At 43.5% G+C, this 22,500-nt stretch overlaps 1 protein-coding gene across 1 annotated transcript in view; it reads left to right on the top strand.

Moving 5' to 3' along the window:
* The window catches only part of celsr1a (cadherin EGF LAG seven-pass G-type receptor 1a), a 121,232-nt gene that overhangs the window by 40,589 nt on the left and 58,143 nt on the right, over nucleotides 1–22,500 (top strand). The window contains 5 exon segments of the mRNA XM_030046081.1: nucleotides 8,813–9,168; nucleotides 9,506–9,794; nucleotides 13,735–13,957; nucleotides 16,339–16,454; nucleotides 18,583–18,671. Of these exon segments, the coding sequence (XP_029901941.1) occupies nucleotides 8,813–9,168; nucleotides 9,506–9,794; nucleotides 13,735–13,957; nucleotides 16,339–16,454; nucleotides 18,583–18,671 (1,073 nt within the window).

The raw sequence follows: 22,500 nt of genomic DNA, 5'->3' as shown, positions 1-22,500 counted from the left end.
TTGAGTGCCTTGCTCAAGAGCATGTGTAGGCCCATGTGCCACACACACACAGATGTCATCACAATGCAAAGCAGCATTTCTCCACTGGGCGTAAATATGCTGACTGCTATTCTGAGAGTCAATCCTTCACCGTTCTCCATTGTAATCTGCTCTAAAAAAAAAAAATCCCCAAGACATTTCTCGCTCATTTCTTCCTCTCACTAATCTCCCTTTTCCGTTCATCTTTTATTTCCGCACGTCTGGCTTCGCGGCGCTTGATGGATGGTTGCTGTGATTATTGAGCTCGGAGCGTCACGGCGATATTTGCGGCTGGGGCGGCGCAGATTGCCGGGTGATTTCCCCTCCGCTTTCAGTTTACAGGATGTCTGTGAACGCGTCTGCCGGCTGCTGATATGCGATCTGACGTTGGCCCTGGCTCGCCGCGTGAGGGAAAACGAGAGGGAGAGATGAGAAACGACATATCTTATTGGACTCGACACAGAACACTTGGAGCTCTTGTCGGGGGCAGCGTTTTCCTTTTGAAGACAAATAAAACGTTTTAATGGAACTTGGACAGGCAAAGGGAGATTAGAGAGATGAGAGGACAACAGGCAGAAAAGATGAGAGACGGCGTATCTTATTGGACTCGGCTCAGAGCGGGGGAAAGTTATTGTTTGGGGCAGTGTTTCCTATCGCAGAGAAAGAAATGTGTTTTAATGGGTTTTGGAAACGAACAAAAGAGGAGGAGGAGGGGGATGTGATAAAAAAAAAAAAAAAAAAAAAAAAAAAAAAAACATGGGAGTAGCAAAAGCACAATCACTCTTAAATGTTGCCAGTTTGCATTGTTCAAAGACAGAGTGTGTGTGTATGTGTGTGTGTGTGTGTGTGTGTGTGTGTGTGTGTGTGTGTGTTATCACCTTTCCAGTCGAGCTCGTGTTTGTTTGCCCTTCCTGATAGGCCGGGGCGGCTCAGGTGTGTCCGACGGGGAGGGGCTGCCGAGCGAGTTTCTGCTCGGTGATTGGTTTACAGCCTTTGTGTTTGATTCAAAAAAGCTGAAAGCATCTTTGAAAACAGAGGGAAGGAGAAAGGAAAGGAAGGGAGGAAGGAAAGGAAGCGACAGAGGACCGAGAGGGAGAAAGTTGTCTGTCACTCTGAGGAATTTAAAAGCACCTGTTATTGGTTTTCACTCCTGTAAAACTTTAACTGTGCAGTAAAAAGTGTTGCTGGGTAAAAAAAAAAAAAAAAATGTAGGGGATTTTTTTTTTTTTTTTTGTGGCCTTTCTTGCCTTTTAGGTTCCCTGCTTTTATAATGGCAGGCCTCCCTCAGGGTTACAACGTCTTAGGCCCTCAATTACCGTTCTCTTTAGTCATGATAAACGTCAACATGATGCAGATAAGTGCATCAGTTCCCAGCATGTGTGTGCTCTAATGAAGCAAGTGAGGGTGGCAAAATGGAGATTTAAAAAAAAAAAAAATAACATGGGGTTTGTTCACTTTAACCGAGGGAAAGACAAAGCAAAACTTGAATTAAAAGCAGAATGAGCTGATAAAAAAAGAAAAGATGAATGGGATTAAAGCAGTAGCGGTAGTAGCAGTAGAATTAAAGAAGATTTATAGGTTACTCGTGAGTGTGTGTGTGTGTGTGTGTGTTTGGTGGGGGGTGCATTGCTTCTATCCGGTGGGTTTGACGCCTCTCTGACAAGGAAACCTGTCGTCTTTTTACGTGCCTGTTTGTTTTCTGTTGTTTTTCTTGCCGTCCCTCTCCCTGGCTGACTAAACGCTGCCTGGCGTGGAGGCAGCGGCCACCTGAGTTGACGTCAGCTGCATCTCTGTATCAGCTGCATCTGTAAATCAACGCAACAGAAGGCTTTATTGCCAAAAAAAAAAAACAAAAAAAAAAACACCAAGTGTGAAAAAAAAATCCCAACTGAGAATTTAGTTTTTGAGATTTTGTATTTGGCATTTTTACATGATTTTCAAGATTTTTTTCTCTTTTTTCTTTGATAACACACTGCAGACTTAGTGATCATATTAAAAGCTCATATTAGATGCTACTGTGTGTGCGTGCGTGTGTGCGTGCGTGTGTGTGTGTGTGTGTGTATCAGCATGTCGTTGGAAGCTGTGTGTGGTTGTCACTCACAGTGACAGCTGAGCCCCGGCCGGAATGTGTGTGTCCAGGATTTATGCTGGTTATGGTTACAACGGGTATAAACCACAAGGAGAGACGGTTAAGTGTGTGTGCTTTTGTGTGTGTGTGTGTGTGTGTGTGAGAGAGATAGAGAGAGAGAGAAATAAGGAGCTAAGGAGACAGACAGATATGCACTATTTCAGAGAGAAGTTTTGAGTGTGTGTGTGTGTGTGTGTGTGTGTGTGTGGTCATTCGTTGCCATACACAAACACGAGTGTGTCATTGCTTCACAGCTCATTAACACCTCTTATCACCTCTGCAGCCACCACCACCGACACCGCTGGCCCCTGTGTGGCCTGTTGATTTGATACCTACTTATTCAGTTCAGCTGCAGCTCAATAAATCCCAGCCAATAAAACAACGACTGACATCTGTAAATACATTGAGCAGCGTATAAACACACCACACAGCTATATTTCCTCTCACCCAGGAGTTCAGATAAATTGGTGATAATCACTGAAGAAAAGACAGTTTAACAAACGAAAAGCATGGTTTACAGAAATGAGTGTAAATGAAGATACTTGTTTTTGCAAAGAAACTGATTCATCTCAGTTAATAGAGATCATTTTTGGACATGGAACAACTATAGACGTAATAGGATTTTTGTCTTATCTCTCTTAGTTGGTTCACCCGATATTATTTCTTTATTAATTTATAGGCAAGCCTACCATACGCCCCTCTAGGCTGTGTATCTCACCTCATCTGCTCACAACTTTGTTTCTTACACTTATTTGTGCCTTTTAATGTTCCCTCTATGGAAACTCTAACTCAAACTAAACTCTAAACTTTATAAGTGTTGCAGCGACACCGCGGCTTTGATGCTCCCAGCTCTTGTTTTTCCTCGGAGGGTCATCTTTTGAAATAGCAAGGCCTTTTAAACCTGTGTGTCTGTCTGCTGGTGAGTGCCCGTGTGCTCTGTGTGTGTGTGTGTGTGTGTGTGTGTGTGTGTGTGTGTGTGTGTGTTTGACGGCATGCTTACATATAGAGAGAGTGTCTTTTTCCATGGCGTCTGCCTGCTACTCACCCTTTCCATGGTTCAGCCCATCACGTCCGCTCTGAGTGTGCCTATATAGTATGTATGTGTGTGTGTATGCGTGTGTGTGTGTGTGTGTGTGTGTGTGTGTGTGTGTTGCCACTGATCCTATTCTAGCAGCTGGCGGGCTCTATAAATAGTGTGGGATGGGGATGCCCAGGACAGAGAAAGGAAAAGGACATCAGCTACCTCATAAAACTCCGCCAAGGCTAAATCTGCCTCTTCTTCCTTTATTTTTTGTAGCAACTGGATTAATTTCCCAGTTTGGGAAAGTACGTCTACGTATCTATTTGCATCATATGGACTAAATGTAAAGAAAACAGTGGCTAAACACAAATATTTTCATGCTAAAGCAGAACAGAATCACTTAAACATGCTTTGCCTCAGGAGGTGGTAAATGATGTCTAGGTCCTTTTTGAGATAATAATGTCAGATCTTACCTCCATATAGCTCATATGGTTAGTGTCCAGTGTTGTAAGCACTAAATCATCAATTTTCTCTTTTCCAAGGATAAAAATAAACGAGTTGGTGAACGTCACTGGATGTGTCATAGCATTGCGCCATCACGTCTTGTGATTTTGTGGAAACGTGGCACTTGTGCCACAGGACAAACAGAACAATAAGGTATTATTGTCCCATACTGCAGGTTAACTCCATAATGAGACTAATGTGATATCTATTACCTCCTGCTCCCTTTGCACGGCTGCTCTCCCACTGCTTTTTTCTCAGCTCAGTCGCACAGGAGGATCAGACGTTGACCGGGGAGTTCTGTCTTTCTTTAATCGTTATAATATCGTTCAGCTGCAGTTTTCCCACTGTTTCTCCTGCCATTCTTCATCAATCAGAGTGTCCAAAAAGGTGCAAATCCCTCCCACTCTTGCAAGATGATAATCCGGACGCTGCTGACTGATCTGCTGACTGTATCACGGTGCTAATCTGAGATAGTTTACTTAGTAAGTGAATAGAGCGCCTTGGCTTTTGAAGTGCGGGGAGAAGAGGTGATGAGGCCTCATGTCAAACATGTCGCTCAGCCTCTGAAAGCCTCATACTGAGCACAGCAGGGATTTTCTGTGTACGTATGTGTGTGTGTGAGTGGTGCAGGTAGAGTGTGCCAATGCTCGAATGTGACTGAGATGGAAAGCGATGTGTGTGTGTGTGCTGCAGAGGGCTACTGTTGTGTTAAGCTAGGCCCAGTGGTAACAGATTGTGTCAGGACCTACTTGGTTGCGCACTCATTTGATCTGACTTTCTACAACTGGTGTAATGTTTTGACTTGGCATGAGGTGTGTGTGTGTGTGTGTGAGAGAGAGAGAGAGAGAGAGAAGGAGAAGGCGAGCGAGAGAGACGTAGAAAAAGAGAACAGATTTAGCTCGGATAATGGAATTTAATTTAATAAAATAATCAGCGAGTGCATGCCTTTCTCCGCCATATATTATGAATATGTGCAGACTGTGAGTGCATATTTGTGTGTGTGTGTGCTGCAGTATCATCTGATGGATCTCTGGCGGCATGTGGAATAACATTGTATGCCCAGAGACAGACAGACAGAGGGAGGAAGGAGAGAGAGAGATGGAGAGAGAGAGAGCGAGAGAGACAGGTGTGGAGCGCTACAGAGAAATAAACAGACAATGCCCCGTCTGTTAGCACAATCACTGAATGACTATTTCCTTTCCAGCGCATTACTGCAGCTCGGTACACTGCAGCTGCTGCTTAATGTCAGTGTGTTGCTGCAGAGGGAATTGTTCATGTGTGTGTGTGAGTCTTGGGGGGGTAAAGAAAGATGGAAGTTACCAAGTTTGCTACCACCTAGTTGCTGAGGCTGGATTCCAGTAGGTTATAGTTTATTACCGTAAACTATGAAACAGGCCCAACCATGAATAGCAAAAGGACAGTTTGCATCTTGCAACTTTTCAGAAATGCGCAACACCAACATGTATAGCTTATCGCTTCAGATTATTGACATTCATTAAAACGTTGTCCAGTGAATCAGTGAATATTTGTCCAAATCCCAAACTTGAGTTGAAAAAAGTGAACAAATATTTTATGGAAATTTTGTTGATCGAAATTGGCCATGTTGGTCGTAACCTACTTTCCATTTCTCAGTTAAAGGGGTATCCAGTGATCATGTCATCTGTGTCACTCAGTTTGCCCTCAAAACAACAGCTCTCTCGCTCCAGTATCATCTCCTAACCAGTAGATATGACTCGCTTTATGCCTGCAAAATCAACGTTTGCAGCGTTGAACCTCATGTTATGAGCAGCATATGTTTCCTCTGATATAGTAAGTCTTATGTCCCTGAACTCCAAAAGTGGCTTAAAGGCTGCTGCAACTGAATAACAAACTTCTCGGCATGGGCGACATTAGAAGCATTAATTTGCAATATTTGTGCATTATGTTTTTAGTGGGAATGAAAGTACCTGAGAGTACCTGGAACCTTTAGTCCCGATAATTTTCAAGGTTGTCTGTGTTTCCACTGTGGATGTGCAAAGACGTATGAGGATAAATGCACCAGTCCATGCAGCCTGCAGTTCAGTTTGCCCACTTGTTTCATCTGAAAAACACATTGAAAAAAAAAAAAAAGTTAGCTTTTATCTCACTGTGCTGACATTAACACGATATCATTTTGTACAAGCGATTTCGCCAACACTTGGTGTGTTTATCAAAATATTCCTGTGTTTACTGCCTCCTTTGTTTCTCATGTGGCTGCATTGAACGGCTAGACCTTCTTGTTTCCTACCACCCACTGTGTGTCGTCCGCGCCGGCAGAGTGGTAGTTGACCTCCAGTCTGGTTAGCAGTCGTGGACGTTAGCCTGGAGCTAGCCTGACAAGCCGGCCTGTTCACACCCTGCTCTGATTGACTGTGCCTAGATCTGTATGTGCATGCGTATGTGTGTGTGTAAGTTAGGGAAGAGGAAAATCAGGGTCCTGAGAAATGACCTCCTATGCGAGTGAGAGTGACAGCGCACCTGTGGTCGAGCCTCACTCACCCGCACACACACACACACACACATACATACACACTGCACGGCAACGCGGTCCTCAGCGCGGTGCAGCAAGGCTCTGCAACTCGACCCGCCCCTCCTCGCTGCTTCAACAGTATTACCCCACTGGGAATTTCATCTGGCCTCACCACCTGTTGTCAGCTGCATTTCACCCAGCCTGTGCCCCCTTCAACCTATAGCCTTCTGCTTCCCTCCATAGGCACCAGAATTTAAAGTTGCGCCAGCAGCGGGTATGAGATCAGACCCGACCCTCCCCTGGGGCAGAAATCTTAGATTGATCCAATTACTCCCTGCCTAGACTTGAATCAGGCCGACTCTAAACCGATGGGCAACTACCTAATTCAATCTAGTGGAACAGAAAACAAGTCAAGCTGTTAAGCTTCTGTATAGATTGAGAACCGGGGGAGAGGGGTAGGATTCGGGTTAGGGTTCGACCGATACAGGTTTGACTCGGATATGAACGTATTTGTGCAGATTGTGCCTGATAGCCAATATTTTCTGCTGATTTTTCTTAACATTTCCATTGCAATGGCTAATAATGAGGTGTTAACCCCAGATTTTTATTTTTTGTCAGGGTGGAAAAGCCTCTGAAACAGTATTTAGATCATTATGTGACACTAAAAAGTCCAGACTAATGAAACTTTTTCAGAATACACATCTCTGTATGGCAGACAGACCCACGCTGGGATACATTACTGCCTTTAAAGGGTTAATTTACAAGAAGAAATACATTCTTAAACAATTAAACAAGTAAACTGTGCAAAAGATAAGAAAATAATCACGTTTCAATGCAGGTGTTGCCGTGATCAGGAAGGAACTGTCATCTCGAATGGACTGTATGTCTGAGCAATATCTGATATTTGATAAAGGGCCAATATTTACAAACTGATGTATCAGTTTACCAATACCGTCACAGAAAGAGTGAGAGAGAGAGAGAGAGAGAGAGAGAGAGGGAGAGAGTAAACAGTTTGACAGAGATTGGAGAATGCTGATTGGTGCTAGAGGAAGACAATGAGAGAGAAAGAGAGAGAGAGAGAGAGAGATAAAGAGACAGAAAGAGAGAGTGCCCTGGCAGGAAATCAGCACAATAGGCACTTCACGTCTGTCCAACTCTCAGTGTAACATTACACTCCTGAGGAAATTGGTGGGGGAGAAATAGTCACACCTTTACAGGAAATTATCAAAAAATAACCACTATCCAACAGATTTCTTATTTATTCATTTATTTATTTATAATGCTATTGCGGTCTCATTGCAGCACCAAGTCACCGCAGTCACTTGCCTCTGATTTCCATTTCACTTATTAGAGCAAGTTCTGACAAAAGAAAACCAGTCCAGCTTTTCTTCTTTTTTCTTTTTCTTTTTTTTTGAGGACTGAAACACTCTTCTCACACTCACGCGTGAGTCACAAGTGATTAGCATTTTAAACAAACGTTGAGCAATAGGTTTGATGTGAAGTGACATGTAATATGTACACTGTATGTGCTACTACACCCAGTTTATACTGTGTAAAGGTTATTAGTCTGTCAAAGTGGAACGATCTCAGCCAAGGACTTAAGTTACCAGCTGCATTTAAAGTGTTTGGTATGAGAATGTGCTTTTTTTTTATTTTACATGACTTACATCTCATTTTGGAACCCATCTAGAATTTCACCTGTTCATCTCCAGGAAAGCCTTGAAAACACTTTGGCTTGCAAGTGTGTTTTTGTTGCGTTAATGTGTCCCTCGTCTCCTTCGTGTGTCTGCTGTAAGGTCTGGTGATATGAGCTGTATCGTAGAAAGCAGTCGCCTGGCTAAAGCCTGACCTCTTGTCGAAGGACACCGTGCCTGGTTTTGCCTCCTTTGATCTTTGCTGGCAATTTTTTTTTTTTTTCTGCTGCCTGACTCTGGTTGGTTAAACACATTTCAGTTTCACTCTCACCAATCCTTCCTCAGTTTCTCCCTTAAAAGGCAGAAGTACAGGAGTTTGGCTGCCCAACTGGATTATTTCAATTAGTGGCAGCCTTGGAGACATGGCACTTTATGCTCTGAGTCGCCGTAGTGCTACTGTTGGCAGCTCTTTTCTTTTCTGTGTTCAGTCAATAACAACTCTCTCTTGATTACAAGCATTGTGTAGACTTGATATATCATTAACTCTTTCATAATATCGCATTCTCGTGTCATTGCACGTAATATTGGAGATATTTTGTCTATTGACAGTCCCTGCAACCTTTAATAGGAATAATTTGGTTGAGAAAATGGATGAAGTTTATGTTTGATATTTGATTATCATTGTAAAAGGACATTTCTAAAAGACATTTGTCCACTTACCTCGAGTGCAGTCTATCTATCCAGAGGGATTTGCCAAAGTGGGGGCTTTGTTGGGAACTATTTCCTCCCTAAAAGCATTGGAAAACTATTTCTGTCCACGCTCCCTCTGGGCAGACAGATACAGGTTTTCAAACTGGAAACTTTGCCAAATCACACAGAAACAATCTGAATGAACAGATTACACAAAGGAGAAAGACATATCTTTTTTTGTGTCATGGGTGTTTGGTAAAGGTGCAGTGATAGGCAGAACCGATCCTATTTTATAAGGTGAAACTAAGTTTATCTTTGTCTCTCTCCAGATGGTATCCACCGGGTCGTGGCCCACTGCACGCTGCGCGTCACCATCATCACCGACGACATGCTGACCAACAGCATCACCGTCCGCCTGGAGAACATGTCCCAGGAGCGCTTCCTCTCGCCCCTGCTTACCCTCTTCCTGGAGGGCGTGGCCGCTGTGCTCTCCACCAATCGGGATGCCGTGTTTGTCTTCAACATCCAGAATGACACCGACGTGCGTGGCTCCATCCTGAACGTGACCTTCTCGGCGCTGCAGCCGGGGGGCGCCCCGGGCAGAGGGAGGTACTTCCCTTCAGAGGAGCTGCAGGAGCAGATTTACCTCAACAGGACTTTGCTCAGGCTCATATCTTCCCAGCAGGTATTTTACACCAACATGCACACACAAACAACAAAATGGCTTTAAAACCACAGCAGAATCGTCTCCACTTGGAATTATAAACGCATTTAACACTAGAAACGGAATAGAAACTGATGGTTCTCCCGGTTTTCAATGTAACCTCAATAAATTGTTGTATTTTCTTCGCACAAACCATAAATCAGTTCTAAAATATTACAAACAATCAGCTAAAAAAAATACGGCTAACACTGAATCCTAAACTGTGTGCTGTTTGTGCATTATCATCACATTAAGATGTCATTCAGGTTGTGAGAACAAACAATAAAGCAGTCATCATTGAAGAAAACTCTGTCTCCAGGTGCTTCCATTTGACGACAACATCTGCCTCCGGGAGCCCTGTGAGAACTACATGAAATGCGTCTCGGTGCTGAAGTTCGACAGCTCCCCTCCCTTCATTTCGTCCGACACGGTTCTGTTTCGGCCCATCCACCCCATCAACGGGCTGCGCTGCCGCTGCCCCGCCGGTTTTACCGGGGACTACTGCGAGACCGAGATCGACCTGTGCTACTCAGGGCCGTGCAGGAACAACGGGAAGTGCCGCAGCCGAGAGGGGGGGTACACCTGCGAGTGCCAGGAGGATTTCACCGGTGAGTCTGCTACGCTGCAAGAAATGGACATTTTAATGAGTCATGTCATTGAATTTGGATCAGCTTAATCTAAAAATTATTTTTAGAGGAGTGAAAAAGGTTAGACAGTTTGACCCACATCCATCTAAACTGGAAATTTTGGAAACTCTATCTTTAATCTTCAGTTTCATCATGCTTTCCTTGGGCTCTAATCCAAAATTTAAAAGAAAATGAATCATAAAATTGTGCTTACTACAAATGACTCACAATGAAAATCTGTTGTAAGTATGTGAGAACGCTTTGAAACACCTTTCAGAGTTGCTTTCATGAGTTTAGCAAAACTGCAAAACTGCACTGACAGGTTGTCTAAGCTCTCACCTCCCATTGTTGTCGGCTAGTGGTTGACCCCGGTGCTAAAAGGGAAAGTGTTCATGTATGTGTGCACACATGAGCGCACACGTACATTCACAATACATATAAATATACTGCTGTGTAGAAGTGCAAGGAATGCTGACTCACCGGTTAAGCCAGATCCATCCTTCCTATCACTTTTTCATTTACCAAGAGCTTATTAATACTAATGACTTTTTTGCCATTTACTGTAAGTGCCTGTGAGTATCATTTTAGTACTCCGTTTAAGGCAGTATTACCTTTATTGTCTCAAAATGATGCCTACATATTGTTATCTTCCTAAGAAAGAAGTCTTTTTTTTTGGATCAGTGGAATAATTCATATTAGAGCTAAAAATATGGCTAAAATGAAACACATCATCAAGACTTATACATTTGTGATTTGGCCCGACCAGTTTAAGGCCTGAAACTGACCAATGTAGTCATATACTACAACTTTAAATTAATTCAAAGAAGTATTTGCCCTTAGCTCAAATGAACTTATATTGTTTTAGTTTAAAGGAAAAAAAAAGAACCTCCTAACAATGCCTGGGAGCCGTGGCTCAGCCCGTGCAACACCGCTGCAGACGGTAGATGAGCCGTGGAAAGACGTGGGAGCTTTCATCGTCCCCATTGAAATCACTTTCCGAAATGTTTCCCGATGTCAGTGATCTTCCTCCTGTATTTCCCCCTTGTTCATCTGATACCTTGCTGTCTCCGCCTTGCTGTCTCTCCCAAATAGGACCTAGAGGGCCCCTGACAGCCTTCATCCCTCCTCCCCCTCTGTCTCTCCCTCCGCTCTACCCTCCCCTCTCCCCCTCTTCCTCTATTTTCTTCCTTATCTGATGTAATTACTTGATAATACCTGACTCGTTCTCGCTCTCTCGTCTTCCTCTCCCATTCTCTATCTCCATCCCTCTCCCTCTCACCCTTCATATTTCCCTTACCTACATGTCCAAGTCACTCTTTGAAGGTCACAGTTCAACTCCTGATAGTCAAGGCTCATCAGGGGCCATTATGAGACCGATGACAGCAAGGGCCCGCTCCGTCCTCCTTAGGTTTCCCACATTACAGGGAAGCGGATCCTCCTAATTCCACCTCGGTAAAAGGGATTACGCTGAGGAGAGAAGGGCCATTACCTGGTTCCAGGCTTGTAGTGTTGGGGGTCTGTGTGTGTCCCGCTCGAAGAGGTCGGTACCTTCCAGATCTTGCCCGGAGGCCGAGTTGTCACACGGCATTGCGTGGGACGCCGAGGCATCTATCGCAAATAACATTAGAGCCGAACCGAAGGAATTTAAATGAGCAGAGCCGAGTATGTATTTATGGGCCAAGATAGAGTCTCATGGTCAATTAGTGGAGGAATCTGCCATGCTGAGACCCCTTTGCAATAGGAAACTGGGGATTAGACAATATAATAGATAGCTTTGGAGCCAAGACACAGCCTCTAAGTCAGTCAGCGAGGGATTGGCTGAGTCTACTTTAGAAATGGCTGCGGGCTCTAAAGACCAAGTAGATACCTTAAAGTCAATCTGAAGTCTCCTGGTATACGAGTAGAAAAATCTGCCATTGCTAAACCCACTAGACAGTTCATGCTATCAGTGTGGGCACCTACTTGTGTCTACACCCACTCCAACCAGGAAAGTGGTCTAAACAGGGAGGGCAGCCCAAAGATGAAGAAACGGTGAAGCAAAGACTGATTTATAGATCCATTCTGGCCTACCTGAAAGCAGTTATCGGCAGTGTAACTTTGGTGGCGTATTTTTTCCTTTTCCTGCAGATAAAATGGCTCGAATGTCAATGACACAGCATCATGTCTTCTTTGGAACATCGTTTTTTTGGTGTCAGTTCATTTGAATCAAAGAGGAAGAGTTAATTTGTCACCGTCCACAGTAGAAGCAGCAGAAACACCAAATTTTCCACCAATAACCATGATAATAACAATGCAGCCACAAGACAACTCCGGTTTTTGAGTAAGGGCTGGAGCCATAACAACACACTACATATGTACATAACCCACCACTGAATGACCACAGAGCTCCTTCACACGCCCATTGACTGACGAAAGGCATTGTGGGAATGCAGGAATCACAAACTGAAGTAGATGCAGGAGAGGTGGGATGAGGCGATTTAAACGCACATTACATCACAAATTGATGATGTCTAATAGAGTGGACTTCTCCTTTAAACGAGTGAACCTCAACCTGGACCCATTGCTACAAACTAAGGTTAAGCCTCCTGATTTTCCACAGACAGTCACAGCGAGGATAGAGTTATAGTCGGGGGTTTATGTGGTTCAAAGGCATCAGTATGCAGTCGGCGATGGCTTGGCTAAGCTGCTCATGCACACAAATTTCTTTATCCGCCCTTTCTGTCACCCTGCTCTTTCTTTCTTTCTTTCTTTCTTCCTTTCTTTCTTTCTTTTTGTCCCTGTCTCTCCCTCTCCACCCTCCTTATCTCTCTCTCCCCCCGTTCTCCTCCTTCTCTCTCTCTCTCTCTCTCTCTCTCTCTCTCACCAAATATGGCAAAATTACCCTGTTACCCTTAAGACCGGTGCTTCCCAGAAAAGCCCATAAACAGGGCTTCATGGTTGTTGCTTGTGTTTAAATGGAGGTAGGCTTTTCCTGAACTGCTGTTTTAGAAGGGCATTAAACCGTGGCCGACTTTGCTCAGCCTGGGCGTTGTGTTTAAGCTGCAGGCTCGATGAGGGGGAAAAAAAAAACCAAATATTTTTATGTAAGTGTGCATGACTGAAAATCAAAGTCTTTTGAATTTAAATTTAAAAAATGAAGTCAAAACTGGGGTCTGACAGCCTGCATGTCAGTCAACAATGGATTATATCCTCATATGAGACTATGAACAGATGAAACAATATTATAGAGACAGGAAATTCTTCTTTCAACTTTAATTTTGTTTCAACCTGCGGTGCCATGGATCAATGAGTGTAACTTTGAAAATAGTAGGGTGTGCTGCTGATATGCATCATACATATTGTATATACATAAGTAAATACAATCCAGTGAAGTACTTTAAAATGTACCAGGAACTGCGCATCGCCCTTTGGTATAGACAAGTCAGGAAGTGTTAAATCAAATTTGTAGATTTATAGATTTGTAGATTTCTTCATTTTTAAAAGAAATGGGACAGTACATGTTGATGCACATATACATGTAAACATGTGAGATTATAGCCGTGTGGCTAATTTCCATCTCTAGTCCCATTGGCAGGTTGGTGTTGTACATAGCATTCACATTATTAATAATACACAATAGAATTAAAAAAAAAAAAAAACAGCATAGTTGATCATGAAACATACAGGCCAAGGGTCAGGGGACCATGCGCATTTCACCACTGCTTAAACACTAAATTATATGTCGAGGGGCTGATTAAAGTGCAGAGTGCTATAGTGTAAAGTGCATTATTATATTGCAAATTGCCCAATAAATATAAAGTGCGATTTTAATTGCCCAATACTCAATGCATATTACAATAATTTAATACCAACGATGGTAATTTGGGATACCTGGAGTACCTAGTTGTATAAATTGCCGTCTTTCTTTCCCTTTCTCACCTAGGCGAGCACTGCGAGGTGAACGCCCGGTCCGGCCGGTGCGTCCCGGGTGTGTGTAAAAATGGCGGGAAGTGTGTTGACCTGCTGGTGGGCGGCTTCATGTGCCAGTGTCCTCCGGGCGAGTACGAGAAGCCCTACTGTGAGATGACCACCCGCAGCTTCCCCGGCCAGTCCTTCATCACCTTCAGAGGCCTCAGGCAGAGGTTCCACTTCACCGTCTCCTTCATGTGAGTCCAGTCGTCTAACTGTTGAACCGCTGTGTGGCTTTTGGCAGTTTGTTTTTATGGTAATTGGGGGAAAATTAGTTTGTTTGGTTTGTTTGTTAGCAGTTCAGCCGACTTGAACCAAGGCAACTCCTAGATAAAACAAATGGAAAAGTTGTAATTACATGGTTAGGTCAATAGTTTAACAATAAACCAAGAAAGGTTTTTTGCTGGTCATCAGGCCAAAACATCTTTTTTAATTAATTAATTTTTTTTTTATTGCTCTGCTATGAATTAGTCATTTAATAAACGCTTGTTCATTTTTTTTGTCCAAGAAGAGTCTGTTGCATCGTTACCAACGTTTCATCTCTCCACCAAAGAGCCAAATAATTCAAAACCGTGTGTGAAATTTGAAAAAAAAAAACGCCTAAAATTGCAGTTAGCTGATAGCAAGTTGCCCCACCCATCCACAGTAATTAATTATGATTAAAAATGCATTCAGTATTAATCTCTTATCATTGGTGCCATGTAGCTGTAAGCTGTTTGGCACCAACATAGAGAAATGTGCTCATTTATAAAGAGTGACAGCAATTTCAAACAATCTGATATTTTCTGAAGTAGATTCACAGCGGATTCACTTTGTCCTCAGGCGGCTGAACGTTCTGCTTGACATATATGTTGTTTTTATTTTATTTTATTTTATTTTTTATCTTCCACACCGTTTCACTGCACCTCGCGCCTTTTCAGTGTCGGTAGCAGCAGCAAACGTCTGCGATACTTGTCGCTGTGCGTGTAGTAAACTGCAATTTAGGGAGTGTTGCACAAACAAACACACTTGACTTCGGCGAGTTAAGTGTGTGCCGGCTGAGGCGTGCTGGGGCATGCGCTCGCCTCTCCATTGTCTCCGTTTTCTCCTGTCGTATAAACACACACACACACACACATAATGTACATACACATCGCATAGGTACGAAAAACTGCACAAATCCACTGCGTGCTCTGGTTTATAATAGCATGAGGTTTGATTGTGCTCTCATATCCTCCAGCATACATAAACCGCCGGAGGGAAATAGATCCTGGCTTAATGAGACATACACACACGCTCACAGTAAATATTATGTCAAGAAAATCGTTGGCTTTCATCGCTGGAGCCGTCACCGGTAATAGGTGAGATGGCTGATCGATAAGGTGCGGGTCCATCGCAGCGTTACGGTGAGAAAGGTTTGCAGCGCGGTGAAAACAGGAAAGGCCGTGTGATGGGTTGCTCTTATCAGTGTTTGGTTACAGCCGCCCTGACTTCCTGCCCGCTGCCCTCACTGGCATCTGCCGCTTGACTCCTCTGCCCTCACCTAACATTCCTAACACACACACAGCCACACACACAACCTTTGCACCCCTGTAAAACACACGTGAGAAGGTGTAGACGCTGCAGTTTTTTTCTCTCTCTCTCTGGCTCGTTTTCCAGGTCTCTCTCTCTCTCACACACACACACACACACACACACACACACGGACACACACTCGCAAACGAGCATCGAACTGCTTCCTGTCTGCGGCCCTCCGGCTTTACGCTTGCATCCTGTCTTTCCCTTCCAAGTGACTTTTCCTCAAGAGTTCCTCGGGTTGTTTTTTTTTTTTTTTTTTTTTTTTTTTTTTCATCATAAAGCTATCCTCACACACTTTAACCCTGCAGCCCCCCGGTGTTTGAGTTGGATAGGTGTCGGGGAATGTGGCAGGAAACACAAGCGAGCGCAAAGGAAAACAGTCGCAAACCTTTGTCAAGCAGATCTAAAACACAATCTGCTTTTCCTTTGTCTTAATCAAGATATTTTTTGTCCGATTTTAGCGTCGCTAATTACAACTTTAAACACACACAGGCGCACATGCAGCTCTGACTCACATGCAGTTCCTAGCTGAAACAGAGCTAAATGCAGTCTTGCTTGAAACAGGTGCAAATTAAAACTGAGTGCAGTTCCTCTGCAGCTGAGCCAGTAGTTGATGCACGGTGAAAGAGCTGAAAACTCTTTTGTACATGAAGGCGTTGTCAGGCTTTGAAATGTGAGCAATTCCACTTGAGTAACTTCATTTGTTGAGCCCCAAGAGGCTGATGTGTTGATGTCAATGTGAATGTATTGATTTAAAAAAATATATTACAAGGTATGCACAGACAAGGAGCAACACCAGCTGTGATTTACATTTAAAAAAGAAGAAAAAAAAAAAAAAAAAACTGTCTGGAGGCGCCCCAGTGGCACAGACTTTATAATTGCAACAGCTTGGATTTGAATCAGGTCCAGGACTTTTTTTTCACATACCTACCCCCTTCCTCAATAACACATCCAACTGTTAAAAAAAAAGAGCGAAAGAAAAAGAAAACAATAATCTAAAACAATATATCTGTTTGCACAGGTTTGCCACCAGAGAGAGGAACGCCCTGCTCCTCTACAACGGCAGGTTCAACGAGAAACACGACTTCATTGCCCTGGAGATCATCGACGAGCAGATTCAGCTCACCTTCTCTGGAGGTGAGGGTTCACACTCTGTGTGTGTGTGTGTGTGTGTGCATGCAGGAGTGTGTGTGTGGTGATCACTTACAGTACTTGTTGTTAGTACCAACTCCACTGTAAGTAGATCAACATGTGTTCAGCACGGTCTGCCTAATGTGAGTTTCACAAAGAACTGGGTAAATAACTTTATCAACTTTATCTTTGATAAAGACACACAAGCACTGAATTTCTTTTGGTGTGTGTGTGTGTGTGTGTGTGTGTGTGTGTGCACGCACTTACATACAACATCTGGTAGCAGTGTGAGTTTGTGCACACATTTACCTGTGCATGTGCCTGTTCACACCCATGTTTTTGTGTAAACTTTGGGTGTGTGTGTGTCTCTCTCTGTCTCTGTGTGTGTGTGTGTATGTGTGTGTGTGTTATGCAGATCTCTCTGTGGCTAGTTAGTGTCTGCGCCATCATTAATAAGTCTGGCAGCTCCCTCTTTCTGAGGAAGCAGCTGCTTTCAAAACAGTAAAACACACCCATCCCTCCTACACACACACACACACACACACACACACACACACACATACATGCAACAAACATACATGCATGCACACACGAATGCCTGCTTTGTCTTACATGCACAAAACACTTAACTGTGTTTTTCACACAGAGCATGCAATTTCGCACGATTACATATATGCAGATACACAGAAACACAGGCACACACACACACACACACACACACACTGCTGATAACCCCTGGGTTACAGATCAAACACACTTAAGTGGACTGATGTCTGTTGTTTTTCGAAACTTGTCGACTTTCCCATGATCCCACTCCGGGAGGAATCCTGTCCAATACGATTATGTTGGGAGAAGTCGATTTGGGCGCCAAGCCAAACACTTTAGATTATGAATATGACTCAGCACCTGAGAGCATGACTCATCAACTCGTATTTACTCAGGATTATAATTAATGAGTAGGAGGAAAGTGTATCTTTTGCTTGTTTATTTTACATCTCCTTTGCTCTTTTTCCTCTCTCTCTCCTCAGGTGCATGCAGAAAATACTCGCTCATGTGCTCACTCGCTCATGTGCTCACTCGCTTGCACACTAATTCGCTCACTTGCTCACTCATTCACGCACTCACTAATTCACTCGCTTATTTGTTTACGCTCCCTCCCACCCACGCATTCACTCAGTCATTCACTTGCTCACTCGTGCACTCGATCCCTCGCTCGCTCACTCCTTCATGCAATGCCTTACCCGCTCACTCATTCACTCGTAGGTCCCTTATTTGCTCACCCATTCACTAGCAGGCACACACCACACACTCGCTTCCCTCTCTCGCTCCAACACACACATGCACGCAGTCGCACTCAAAACACACACATTACTTATTAACCCTTTCTCTACTCATTAACTCTCTCTCTCTTTCCCTCTCTCTCTCTCTCACACACACACATACACACACACACACACACACTCCTCATCAGTGTTGCTGTACTGTTTACTGATTTCCAGGGCCGTGGATTCCTGCCCGGGCTGCCCCTGCCTTTGGCAAACAGAACAAATCCTCACTAAATCTGGTCCCATTGTACTCTGCAATCTGCTCAATGAGAGCCATTGATACTGCGGAGTAACACTGGCTTTCCCAACAGTTTGATTTATGATCACGCTGTGTGTGTGTTTGTGTGTGTGTGTGTGTGTATTAGGCCACGGCATTCCCCTTTGATGCTAAACTTATAAATAACCTGTGCAATATTTAGAGGGAATTTGCAGTTCCTATGATAAATGTGCTTTGGGCATTCCTTATCGGGTTCAATTACATTACATTATTAATGTTGAAAGAGACTATGTCAATAATGCAACAGTGGCCTTTTGAAAGCATGCGGCATGCCTGTCGGGGCTGGATCATCAAAATTACATTAAACTGTATATCAAATATAAATCACGTTATATTAATACATCATTTTTGCTTTCTCTCCCTCCCTCCAATTATTTCTGTCTGCTCCTGCAACCTTTTCTGTCTTCCTCCTTGCCATTTCCCTGTCCATCCTTCCTATTACTCCTTACTTCCTCCCTCCAATTTTTCATCCCGTCTTCCCCCATCCCTGTTCCCCTCTTTTCTCCCGCCTTCCTTTCCGTCCTTTGTCCAGGAGAGACGAAGACCACGGTGTCGCCCTTCGTCCCAGGCGGGGTCAGCGACGGCCAGTGGCACTCTGTCCAGCTTCACTACTACAACAAGGTAAGGAGCAGGATCCTCCAACCAGCTGCTGAGAGCGATCAGTGCAAGTCCACTGGAAACATGTGGAAACATAAACCCAATGCACCAGATATTACAGACTCCGATGAGGAGAATCCATGCCAAAACAGTCATCGATTATTGATCTCCCTTGTTAAACTCATTCCGATTACAAGGGAGGAGATATTAGTCCAGTCATTTTATGAAAAAAACCTAGGACAAATTGCAAGAGAAAAAAACTCAACTGATTTTGTATCCTCAGTTTGTCCTGAGTGAGGGAAAAAAAGTCCCAAGAAATCCCATTGACCTATATATAGTAACCTCTTAATTCACTGTTTAAATGTCTCTTCTGGCATTTATTCCTTATATTCCTTATTAGCGCATATCAAATCAGATAATGTGTGATATGCATGTGTAAACAGAATAATTCAAAGAACTTGTAATTGACTTTTTTTCTTGTCTTTGTGTGTGTAATCAACTTGTGAATTTTTATAGTGATATCTGAAAGTAAAATTTGGAACCCCTTTCCCCTGTGTGTTAAAAACAGTGTTTTTTGGTAATATGTGGCCATAAATAGGTGAAACCAATGGGATTTCTTGGGACTTTTTTCCCCTCACTCAGGACAAACTGAGGATACAAAATCAGTTGAGTTTGCTTCTCTCGCAACGTTTCCTAGGTTGACCCCAATTTTGGCCTAAAATTACTGGACTATATAGACACAGAGACGTTAGAGAAGGGTCTTTAAGCTTTGAGACAGGATTGTGCAAACAGAGCCGCGACTCAATATCAGGAAACGTCCCTCATATCGTCAACATGCATTGTCGAATTTCCTTTTTCAGTGCTTTTGGAAATTTTGTTTTCCGAGATAAAATGTGTGGTGATTTGCTGGCAAGGAATTCTACAATTCCATAGTCTATTGATAATTCATGTTTCTTGTAACAGAGGCGAATATTGGCATTTTGGATTGTTATTCCATTAATTGTGAAGCCCTGATAGAGGGTAGAAATAATAATAAATCACTTTAAGGGGGTATTTTGCTTTAGCAGGGTGCATATAGGCTGTTTTCTGGAATAACTTTGGCTGCCCTGGGTATCCACTGGTGATTGGTCATGAGTTTTCAATTGAATTTGTTCTCCCAAAGTGACATATAGTTTGAACCAGGCCACAATAAAGTATACCTTACTGGTCGGTTTCACAAAATGCATTGCGCTAATAATGAAAGTGATACTTTGAGTCATAGAAGAAGACCTTGAAACTGACCCAATTATTAGTTTCATGGACAGTATCAGAATAAGTTTAGTCTCGGATTACAGCGGGACAGTATGTTGTTGTAACTTGGCCGTGAAGAAGTTTGTCTTGGTAGTGTGAAGGTCTTCAGAAACAGCTGTGTCCAGTTGTTGCCCTGTAGTCAGTGCTCTGCTGACAGGCTGTTCAAATCGGGATAATCCACAGTCTAGAAGAGAATATTAGTGCTGATCCAGGCTTGTAGGGCCGCTGCCATGCTGTTAAAGATTTGTGTAGCTCTGCATAAAATCTACCAGAGCTGTTGCTATTATGACTTTAAGTTTCAAGTTGCTTTAGTGTTTATTCTCAAACACGTAGCTCTGAGATACAGTAGCTTCAGTCCTGCCTAAATCAAAGCCATTGTTCATATTAAATATGGTGATTGAGTCTTAACTTTTGGTGGCAAGTTTTACTTAAAACATAGGATTTCCCATCTTACTATGTAAAAAAATGCTTACTAGCTGTGGCAGGATGGCGCTCCATCTCTCTTACATTTGTTATTACATTCAAATCATCAGTCCAGGGACTTGTTGTACTTGAAATGTGCTACTGTTTAGGGTTAGCGAGTTCAGGGGTTACTGTGGAAATCAAGTGCATGAAACATGGCTTTCTTTGAGGTAACCCCCAGGCGGCTGACCCCCGACCACTCGTTGCGTTTATGGCGTGACTTTGAGGTATGATTATCTAACAGCACCGGTTCTGCGAGTGAAGTTAACCCAGCGGCAAGTTCATCCCTCGGGCTTCGGTGACAGTGAATTATTGCGTGGCTTTCCTTAAAAGCAGCGGAGGAACCAGGCGTCTACCTCGGGCGGGTCAAAAGTTCATCAGAAAAGCCCATCGGAAAGTTCAGGTTCACATGTGTTTCTGAGTCAAACAGGTTAATGCTGTGCCTTGCAGCAGCTCGCACTGAACGCTTAACAACTGGCTGCTTTCAAGATTAGCACAGTCTCGCTGAATCTAATCTCGGTTGATGGTAGAGGGAATTTTCTACCCCAAGACATCTTAGTCGGGCTCATTCACAGCCTCTAAAGTTGTCTCCCGAGACGTTCCCACACAGGTCGTCTTGCCACTTTATGTAGGCAAACATCGAGATAGAGACAGCAATTATTCCATAACCTAGCTCATATATCCGCTAAAGTGGTAATATTATATTAGAAAGGCTTGTATTGCAGTCAATTGCAGGTGTTATCTTCCAACAGACTTCCACAGCCCGCGGCGCTGTGTTGCAACAGTGCGACCCAGACGGGCAGCAAGGTATCTCTGGCCTTTCTGCACAACTATACGCTGCATTTTGGTGCCAGGTTGTTCACTTTGAAAGTAAGTGCAACTTTCACAAGTGCGTCAGCTGCATTTGGCATTTACTGTCAAATGAATCTATAAATAGACGCAGGCAGCGGCCCGCGGTGGAAGACAGGCAGCTCCTTTGTGTTTAGCTGCGTTTCAAGCATGGCGTCGCGAAGAAGGACTGTTGTGCTCTGTCATTCTTACCTGGGTAGATAAAGGTCATTTATTAATAATAATATCTTTAAGAATAATAATTTTCTGTCATTTCTGTATTTTTTTTTTTTTTTGAAACAGCAATTTAATGGCTTTGTTTCCTAAGTGGGGCCAGTAAATTCACTCTTTTAGGATATGAGAGCCCAGGTGCTCGCTCTGCCTCTCTGTTCCCACGGCCCTTACATTCCCTCAGTGTCATTTTCTTTTTTTTTTCACACTCCATTTTCAAGTGCCATTTCGGATATTATTATATTTACCGAACATGTTCACGCATCCGATTATGTTTATCATCAGATTATGTTATGGATTTTTTAAGTTCCAGGAAAAAGGATTGCTACTGTTTTGCATGTTGTTCATGTCAAAGTTTGGTAATAAAAAGAAAGCATCTTTGGAAGCAGCTTTACCATGAACCCCATTTCCGATATTATTTATTGAACACATAACAGATAACAGGGATATTGAGTGTATTCTTATTTTTATGTTGAGGGATTGAGAGAACATGAGGCTGTTTTCAGTTTAAAAAATTGACATGAAGACGACGCAGGATCAGGGAACATAGGAGGGAGCCCTTTGCCCTCGGCGCTAATGGGAAGATAATCCCTAACTAGAGGGCATGTTCCTCGTACACCTCTCTCACAAAAGACACCGAGCCCCCTCTTCCATTCTCTCTTCTTTCTCTCCTTCCTCTTTCATTCCTGGCTCTGCCGCGGTATATATCCGACGCCGAACTCTGCAGCGGCGGCCACGGTGTTGTGTTTCAGCGCTCGCGTTTTATTAGAAGTTGTCATAGAGAGTATCCCGCTCCGGAGCCTCGACGCTAGCCAAGGGTACGACTTCTCACGTTTCACACGTTGCCCGCCTCTTATGTGTGTCTGTCAGAGCGCCGCTACTGTATGGCCTTGACAGAGAGGCATTCATTGAAGGTGATGAATCAGCTGAACATGCCGTACCCATGTTCGCTGCAGGGTCGCATCTGTACCCATTGTTTGCCGTGAATTAAGGCGGCCTGTCCCCGTCTTCAATAGAAACACCTCCAAACAGGATAGAGACA

The sequence above is a fragment of the Myripristis murdjan genome, chromosome 23 (assembly GCF_902150065.1).
Source record: "Myripristis murdjan chromosome 23, fMyrMur1.1, whole genome shotgun sequence".
In the NCBI taxonomy this organism is placed as follows: domain Eukaryota; kingdom Metazoa; phylum Chordata; class Actinopteri; order Holocentriformes; family Holocentridae; genus Myripristis; species Myripristis murdjan.
The sequence above is the reverse complement of the archived record's forward strand: the minus strand, read 5'-3'. Positions and strand labels throughout refer to the sequence as shown.